Source organism: Entamoeba invadens (genome assembly GCF_000330505.1).
Source record: "Entamoeba invadens IP1 unplaced genomic scaffold scaff_1105074726209, whole genome shotgun sequence".
NCBI classification, from domain to species: domain Eukaryota; phylum Evosea; order Mastigamoebida; family Endamoebidae; genus Entamoeba; species Entamoeba invadens.
This window is the reverse complement of record NW_004440269.1, coordinates 106,129-115,059: the sequence shown is the minus strand read 5'-3', so window position 1 is coordinate 115,059 and position 8,931 is coordinate 106,129. Positions and strand designations below refer to the sequence as shown.

At 32.5% G+C, this 8,931-nt stretch overlaps 5 protein-coding genes across 5 annotated transcripts; 3 read left to right on the top strand and 2 right to left on the bottom strand.

Moving 5' to 3' along the window:
- Positions 1-15: 15 nt before the first annotated feature.
- On the bottom strand, positions 16-1,157 carry EIN_491860 (hypothetical protein; the record flags this gene model as incomplete). The annotated part of the gene is made up of 3 exons (XM_004255700.1): positions 16-76; positions 166-866; positions 987-1,157. The coding sequence occupies 3 exons, from the start codon at positions 1,155-1,157 to the stop codon at positions 16-18; spliced, it is 933 nt and encodes a 310-aa protein (XP_004255748.1).
- A 616-nt stretch (positions 1,158-1,773) lies between these two features.
- EIN_491850 (DNA-directed RNA polymerase subunit D, putative) lies at positions 1,774-2,689 on the top strand (the record flags this gene model as incomplete). Its single annotated transcript, XM_004255699.1, has 2 exons — positions 1,774-2,022; positions 2,096-2,689. The coding sequence occupies 2 exons, from the start codon at positions 1,774-1,776 to the stop codon at positions 2,687-2,689; spliced, it is 843 nt and encodes a 280-aa protein (XP_004255747.1).
- A 68-nt stretch (positions 2,690-2,757) lies between these two features.
- EIN_491840 (hypothetical protein) lies at positions 2,758-4,203 on the bottom strand (the record flags this gene model as incomplete). Its single annotated transcript, XM_004255698.1, has 1 exon — positions 2,758-4,203. One exon carries the CDS (start codon positions 4,201-4,203, stop codon positions 2,758-2,760), a length of 1,446 nt encoding a protein of 481 aa, XP_004255746.1.
- A 557-nt stretch (positions 4,204-4,760) lies between these two features.
- EIN_491830 (hypothetical protein) lies at positions 4,761-5,861 on the top strand (the record flags this gene model as incomplete). The annotated part of the gene is made up of 1 exon (XM_004255697.1): positions 4,761-5,861. The coding sequence occupies one exon, from the start codon at positions 4,761-4,763 to the stop codon at positions 5,859-5,861; it is 1,101 nt and encodes a 366-aa protein (XP_004255745.1).
- A 3,046-nt stretch (positions 5,862-8,907) lies between these two features.
- On the top strand, positions 8,908-8,911 carry EIN_491820 (Hypothetical protein; the record flags this gene model as incomplete). The annotated part of the gene is made up of 1 exon (XM_004255696.1): positions 8,908-8,911. A coding segment is annotated over one exon (4 nt), but the record flags the coding sequence as incomplete, so codon positions are not given.
- Positions 8,912-8,931: the final 20 nt, after the last annotated feature.

Genomic DNA, 8,931 nt, shown 5'->3' with positions numbered 1-8,931 from the left:
AAGGGTAACATCATTTCACTTCCAAAGATTAGTAAAGAATATCCTATAAAGATAATTAAAGCTATAATTGATATAACTTTTTTAATTACTAAATGATACATTTTACTCATCTTACTGCCTTCTTTACTTATAACTTTCTCATTAAGTATAGCATCATCTACACACGAATGTAATGTATAAAACAATTGCTTCACTTTTAATACTTGTGAAGTGACATTCGCGTGTAACTCGGCTAAATTCTCATACGACTTTAAAAAGTCTCGTGCCGGTTCAGTTAATTCATAGCGAGTCGGTTCAATTTTGTCAATGATAGTAACTACACACCTCCGAATCGGATCATTAATGGGAATGACTTTATCTGCTTTTTTTACTATTGTTATTAATTCGGAAAGAACTAACTCTTCTTCTTCATGCTCTTCTACTAAATCATAGATTCTTTCATATAACGAATTAAGATGATGCTGCGTGGAAATGTTCTTTACTAAACGCATTGGTACAGCTACTATCCCATATCCCATCATCCCTATAACCATCATTAATCCCCACGCATTAGATGCAGCTATAGCTATCCCATACCAATCACCATTCTCATTCCATATCAAAAACATCACTAAAAAGATCCCACACACAAACCCTACAACTAAATAAAAGATGATGTTCTCACGAAGGGAAGACTTGACACGTTCGATGATGTGAAAGTCACCAGCTGAACAATACGACTGAAGAAATGGAATTGCAGTCCAACATAAAAGAGTGGTAAACCAATATAGACAATTCCATAAGATCACTAACGTCTTGTGATCCACATAAGTAAAGGGTTCATCACATATATTACTCCCCGACTCAAGGCATTTGTCATATAAACTCTATTCATTATATAGTTTTTTTAATTTATAATTTAACTATAATCATAATAGAATCAATACTCGAATTTAATTAATACTATTATTGTTAAAGTTATTTAAAAAGAATAGAAAAGAACAAACAGAAGAAATGTCGATTGGCAACAACAATGGGATGGAAAAAGAAAGACCCCACCCAATAAAGACAAACAAAGTCACATACCACCGTGTCTTAAGAGGGTTTGTAAACTGATTTAATGCGATAGAAATTGCTACAAAGAGAATGATGAACATAAATAAAAGTACCGCCCACATCTCAATATGTTATGGTATTGTTTACAATCAATTATTAGTTCTTTGTGTGTTCCTCTTAAAGACTCATGGTTTTGTTATTTAATTTATTGAACTACACTTTATAATTCAATTCGTTGAATTATTTATAGTTAATTTTAACTAGTTTTTTGTTCACTTTTTTTGATAAAACAGAAAGTTATTCACAAAAAATAAGTTTACATTTTTTTTAAATTTTTATTTTTTATTTTATTAAAAATTTTGTTTTTTTTACTAATAATTTATAATTTAAAAAGCAATTTTAGCCAAATCGATTAATTATATTTTTATTTCGATATAATTGTACATATTGAACTTATTATTTGTTTTCTCCATAATTATGTTATTACCATTTTATTATAATATTACTATTAATAGTATATAATATGTTATAATCAGTAAATTTTTCAAAAAAAAACTATTCATTATTTATTTTTATTTTAAATAAATAATTTTTAAATTATAATTAACATATTCAACACCAAATTAAACCATTTTAATAATAATTTTACTTATAATTAACTAAACACTGTTAATATAGACAATTAGATATGAAAAGACAAACTTGAGAAACCCAAAAAAAGAACTCAGAAAAGGAGTGATGGAAGTAGAGGACAAAGTACAAATCACAGGCATTGAGACCCATGGCGAGAAATTGTCATTTAGAATTTACAACACAGACACTTCTTTTGTGAATGGTCTTCGTCGAATGATAATGGCTGAAGTACCTACCATTGCCATTCAACTTGTTCGTGTCCACTTAAACACATCATATCTCTGTGATGAGTACATCGCTCATAGACTTGGCCTCATTCCGCTCGACTCGACTAAGGTCTACGATTTCGAGGATGTTTGTCTGTACCCATACCCCTTGTTAACTAGTATATCAATAGTATATTTATAGCAGTAATAGTAACGTGAAGGGCGACCAAACGATTTTCAATATCCGAGTGGTCAACGAGAATGAGAGAGAGTCGCTGAATGTCACATCGAACGACCTCCAGTTTGTCGAAGGGAAGAAATTGTTTCCTGTTGGATACAAATCGGATAACCCAATTATTATCACACAACTTGGCCCACGTCAGTCGTTGTATGTTGACTGCTTCGCGACAAAGGGGACGGGGAAATTCCACGCGAAGTGGAACCCGACGTGTCAGTGTGTATTTCAGACGCTTGCCGACATCCAAATCAACGAAACTAAACTCGCGAATTTAACAGGGGAACAGAGAAGAACGTTTTGCGAGATGTGCCCACAAAAGGTCTTTGAGTTCCAAGAGATCAATGGGAGGATAACTGTCGATCATCCTGAGAGTTGTATATTTTGTCAAGAGTGTACAGTCTATTCGAAGGATATTGGACAAAGAAACTTTTGTACAGTAACTCCGAAAACAGATGAATTTATTTTTAAAGTAGAAGGCACTGGGGTGTATCCTGCAAAGTCTGTCGTATCTTATGGGTTTGGGGAGATGATTAACAAATTCAGTTACTTAAAGAGTGAACTTGGGAAGTTCAAGTGATTTTTGATTATTATTATAAATTTTTATTATAATTTTTAATAAAAATTATAATAAATTTAATTAATAAATTAATTAATTTCGCCGAAATTAAAGACTCGAATAGAATGAGTGAAAGTGACGTATAACTTATATTCGAAATGATTGAAAACACAGGAAATTAAAGACTCAGAGTCAGAACCTAATAACATTGAAAAGACTATTTTTCCATTTTCGAATATTTTAGCGACTTTAGTTGAAGAGTCGATCAGAAATAACCGATTGTTTTCAAAATCAGCGAAATAGGAATGAACAGAGAAATTGAGATGGGTGACCGTCTCTTTTATTTTAATTGAATTAGTCGTCACTTGAACTGTCTTGTTATTCATTGTAAAAACCCCAAGAAGAGAAGCAACGTCGTTGAATTGGCGTATTACATCGTCACCGAAAATCCAATAACTGTTGTGACATAAAATCATGTTTTCTCGCATTAGAAGAGGAGCCGGATGTTGTACTCTCCACCCATTGACAATGACTGGTTCATTTTGTTCGAAGACTAAAGCTTGAAGGATTTTGAAGTCTGGGTCTAATACTCTAATCATGTTTTGGTCCAATTCTAAACCACATAAGATGATATTCTTGTTGTGTAATGCAGCGAAGGAAAAGACTGAATTTGGGAACACTGATTCTTTCATAGCGCCATTGTCCGAAAGTTGAATGACGGAGTGTTCTGTCACGAAGTAATCGACATCACTTTGGAGTAAAGCGATGACTTTATTATGTGGGGTGTATTGTACTAATAAAGTGGAGTCAAGAGTATATTTATAGACGACGTTGTTGATACAGCAAAAGACGATATTTCCATTTCTCGAGACTAAAGAAGGGTGTTCAGCAAATGTAAAAGTCGTGGTGACGTCATTGGGATGGAAAATGATTAATTTATTATTATCGACGATGTCGAGATCTCCAGTAGTTCTATTATAGTTTGTGTGAGAAATAGAAGACTCTGTGGTGAATATAGTCTTAGCATTGTAATTCTTAACACCTCCACATATATAGCAACGTCGTCGAATATATAAAGATATAAATTCCGACTTCCATGAAACTCCCAATTTGTGTTGATATGAGGGATTAATCAGTAACACTTTGTCCATCCAAACATCATCCAAATTGGAAAGTTCATACAACTTTTTACATGTGCGAGACAAGAGACAAGTCACCTGAGGATCATATTTCATGATTTCGATGATGGTATACTCGGGAAGACTTAATAAGTCAAATGGATGTTTCTCTTCTATAAGTTGTGTTGTGTTATCTTCTTCTATAGAAATAGTGTTTTGTGCCTTGTAATGCTCCATTCGAGTCTTTAATACTTCGTCCACTACAAATGGTCGACCAAATGGCATTTGACAGGTCGGACATACGTTGTCCTCTCGAAATATTTTTCGTATACAGGTAAGGCAAAAGGTATGACCACACGATAGAGTCACTGGATCAATAAACTCGTGGCTACAATAACTGCATAAAAAGGGGTCCATCTTATTATTCACATTTTTGAGTTCGAATTTGTCTTTCGAAAACGACTCAAAACAACTAAAAATTTGTTATTCAAATTGTTTTTATTTTCATTTTGTTATTAAAATGTTATTCAAATTTTTAATGAAAAAACAGAAAAAATCTAATTTGAGAACAAAAAGAGAAGCGGCATAAACGAAATTTTATTACCATAATTGTTTTTTTTTTCTTTTAATATCTATTTTTCTTTGATTAAATTAAAAAAAAAAAAAGTTTACTTTGATGATAAAAATGCCGCACCAGTAGGATTTGGACAAGTTTCTAAAAATAATTGTCAAAAATCAACAAAACTATTAGGAAACCATATTTGAATTAGAACCAAACCAAACAATACACTTTCCCAAAAACAAAGCAGAAAAACCCACAGTTCTTCCTCCACCACTTCACATAAAAATGGGAACACTTATGACGGAAAATCCCGATAAAATAGATACAAATCTCATCACAAAAAGAGAAACCTGGTGGAACGCGTTATTAACGTGTTCTGTCAAAACAACATCTCAAAAAGCATAAACAATTAATGGCGAACCCGCACTCGTCAATTCCTCGCCCCCGTTCCTCCCCGTCACAAGACGATTGTCCAACGCCGAATATAGCGGAGTATATCAAATCGATTCCAGCGTGGTCACCCGAGGAACAACTGATCTTGGAGGAGAACATGCGGCACTACCCGTCCTCACAAAACGCGGAGTTCAAGCGGTTGACCCTATTGATGACAAATTTGCCAAACAAACGGTTACGCGACGTCTCTCTCCGTGTGAAGTACATGAAGGCCAAAGAGAAGGGTGACATCACCTGGGAGAACTTCTTACAATCATCTTTTGGTCAACAGAAGGTGGAGTTATCTCCATCACACTCCGTCAAATCACCCCGCGCCACACCCGTCGAACGCGAAGATGACTCACAGAAGAAGGGAAGAAGACCAATTCGAATGAAAAAGGAAGACGAGGATCTTTCAATGTCATCAAACTCAAACCAAGTCTCTTCCGTCGTCTCTTCTAATTATAACGTTAGAGGAGATAGAGACGCTTCTATGTCGATCTCTTCAAATAATACAACGCCTTTGACTTTCTCACAACCCCCTCCTCAGTTCCAATTGCAACCACCACGGGCTCAGTTGTCCACTAGTAACATCCCAATCCAACCACAACCACACGCGTATAACAGACCAGGAATGTTCCAACAACCTACTTTCCAACCACCACCTCAACAACAAAGGGTCCCTCAACCTCCTCCACAGATGATGTACCCCCAACAGCCACAACGCGATCGTTACCAACTTCCTGATGATCAGACGTGCCACCAATTGTTAATGGACAACGAGAGATGCATCGAGACTATCACACAATCGATATTACAGAAGAGAGGAGACATCTCGGAGTCCGTTGCTGTGTTCAATTCGAATTTTAACAGGCTGATGCAGATCACTAATCAGATGGGAATGATGCCGGCTTTTGGGTTCCAGCCGATGGGAATCAACGCATCGCCGAAATTCAAGAAAATCGATATGCCACCTCAGGACTTGAGAAACTCGCAGTCGACGTACGGGTTTGACTTCAGCGTTGGGAAGCCAATGCAGCGCGATTTGTCGTTGGACGGAAGAAGAAGCGATTTGATGTAAGTCGTCCGATTTTTCTCACCACCACGATAATAACTTTGTCTTTGTTTTAAATTTTGTTATTCACGCCATTGGACGGAAAAGAAAAATTTGTACTTCTTTGGAAATTGGAAGAAAGAAGAAGCGCCAACTTGAAATTTGCGCGCGAACTCAGAATTTGTGTGGAGATCTTTCAAAATCGACCCAAAATTTGTGAATGTCCAAATTTGTTATTCCCTGCGAATTTTGTTATTTAAAAATGGTATTGAAATGTTATTGTCAACGAAGTGTTAAACATTTGAGTTTCTATTAAACGATCAAACCCCGTTCAAAGTTATAAAGAATGAGTCTTTGAAATACATTGGAATGATGATAAAGAGTGGTATTGGTTGTGGCGTTTGGAGTCAGAGTTTGAGAGATTAATAATATATAAAGAATTAATTGTTAGGGAAGAGTTATAAAAAATAGTGTTGTACAATTTTTATACGACTCATTGACAAATAAGCATTTCTTATTTGTCAATGAGTGACGAGATGATTTGTATATGTGATAAGTATATACATATATACACAATACGGTTCAGCACGTCAATTAATATCGAGATGGAAAGGGTGACAAGAAAGTAAACAACAGACGAGTTGTAAAGGAGTGTTGTTTTGTTATTTTGTTTGGATTTGTGGCGTGCCTATAAACAGATCGAATGTTTTGTTTTTGGGAGGAAAAGACATTTTGGTTGAAAAATGCAGAATCCCAATCACCAATTTGCATGAGATGATTTTTGGTGACCAAAACTTGGGATAAAAAAATGTTGCTATGAATGTGGGTGTTGAATGATTTGACACCCGTCAGTGCAAAAAATAGCACCACCTCTTTTCAAATAGTTCTTAATTTGTAATTGTATCACTTTCATAATGCAATAATCCTTGGTTCGATTATTTAAATTTGCTGGTCTTTTTAAAAATGTTGAGCTCTGGTTCTCCAAAAACCATTCGAAAGACAATCAAATTGTTCAAAAATTGTATTAAAAACAATGGAAAACAAACCATTCAATCAAGTTAGTAAAACTGATTTTTTCCTCTTGTTTCGAAAATTTTTGGTCGAAATCTTTAACAAAAACATTTTTTTTAGTAAAAACAGCCGCATTCCATTGATTTCATCCATCTGTTCTTATTTTTTTTATTAACAGAAACTATATGCATTGACATTTTTATTATAATTAATATAACTTCTAATTCTATTTTCAATTTTTAGTTACAACCCAAACTTTGTTTCGATTGAAAAAGATCACTATTTTTCGTCATAGATTGAAAATACAATTTTATAAATTGGGTTGGTTTATATAAATTATATTTTCAATACAAAAATCACATTACAGATCGAGTATTTACGGGGTGCCAGAAACTTATTGGGTGCCAGAATTATTTTAAGACATAAAATGAGTTTGGCACCCATTTTCATATCAATTATTATCAAGAAAAAAAAACAAATAAAAAACAAATAAAAAACAAAAAATTAAAACCCGAATATTTACATCAATCAATCCTCTAATTTCTTGGCACCTATTAAATACTCTATCTGTATTTTTGAAAGGATCTTGAGTTACGACGAAATATTTTCGACGATTTGTCAACGATTTTTTTGAAAGCAACAGATTGCGCCACAATATCCAAATTCCCATTCCAAAAAATAACTTAATAATATGAAACTAGACACAAGTTATAATTTAATTAAAATGAATAGCACAACAGCTGTTATGAAATGATGTATGCATATTAAACACCATCACTCAAAAAAAATGATATAGTTTTTGCGAATTTCTGAAATAAATCACAAAAATTATAATGTGAATAATTATAGTATAGTTACTATAAAAAATAATAACTTTTTTAATACTGTGAGAATGGAATAAAAAACAATGTTTTGGCAAAAAAAGGATAAAGAAACACAAAAATTTGAAGTTTGATCTCTCGTTTTTCTTCGAAAATGAAAACACTGTAAAAAATACATGCACAATCGCCTTTTTTCCCATTCGATGTGTTTTGCAAATAAATTTATTGATCAACAATTTCTTGTTAAAAAATAAATTTTTCCACAGTTTTTGTTTTCAGGAGGTCTTATGCTTTATGACCAAATTACCTTCTCAGCATTATTTTATTATATTTTGGTTGGTGTGTGTTTATTGTTTCTTTTCTTCAATAAATAATCAAGACGAGGAAACCCAACAACAATTTCAAAATAAAAAACTGTATGGTCCCATAACTATTTTGTTGTAAAATGTATCATAAATCATAGTATATTTATAGCATTTCATTAGTAGTTTTTTTATTAAATTGTGATAATGCACTTTTGGTTTTTATTTGTTAAAATGAAGTTCAAGATCTTTAAAAACTACATCTATAAAAATTTGCTTAAACCAGACTATTAACTATGGTTTTTAATAATAACTGTTATTACCAAGTTAGTAATACGTTTCTCAAATACTTAAAATAGAACCAAATTATAAAGAATGTTTCTTAACAAAGTTTAAATATATCAACTTCTCATTTTTTTTATTTTTAACGGAAATAAAAAGCTGCAAGAAAAATGACAATAAAAAACAAGCCAAATGATGTAATTTTCTTTCCGATAAAAAACAACTTTTTATTTTTTGTGATCAACATTTTGATAAAAGTTGTGTCACGCTTTTTTGTTTGAATTGTTTCAATCATTTAATCCTGATAAATTGATGATTAACGTCAAAAATAACTATTTTAATTATAATTTCGAAACCCATTGACTTTAGATTATTTTTAATTTTTTTTTAAATGTTTTTATTTCAATTTTTTTTTTCCGAAGTTCACTTTCTTTATCTTTTTATAAATAACAAATGTTGTATATTTATTATTGTATATTTATTAATAGTTGAATAATTAAAATTGTTTTGCAAAAAATGACCCTTCACCCTTGATTGAACCTTCATTTCTATTAATTGTATCAATTAAAAATTAGACCATACTACCATGTATCTTGATTAACAAATAACCTATAAATTCTAATAAATACCATAATTTGGAACTTCCCGTGCAAATAATGTTGTAATGATTACAACAGCACT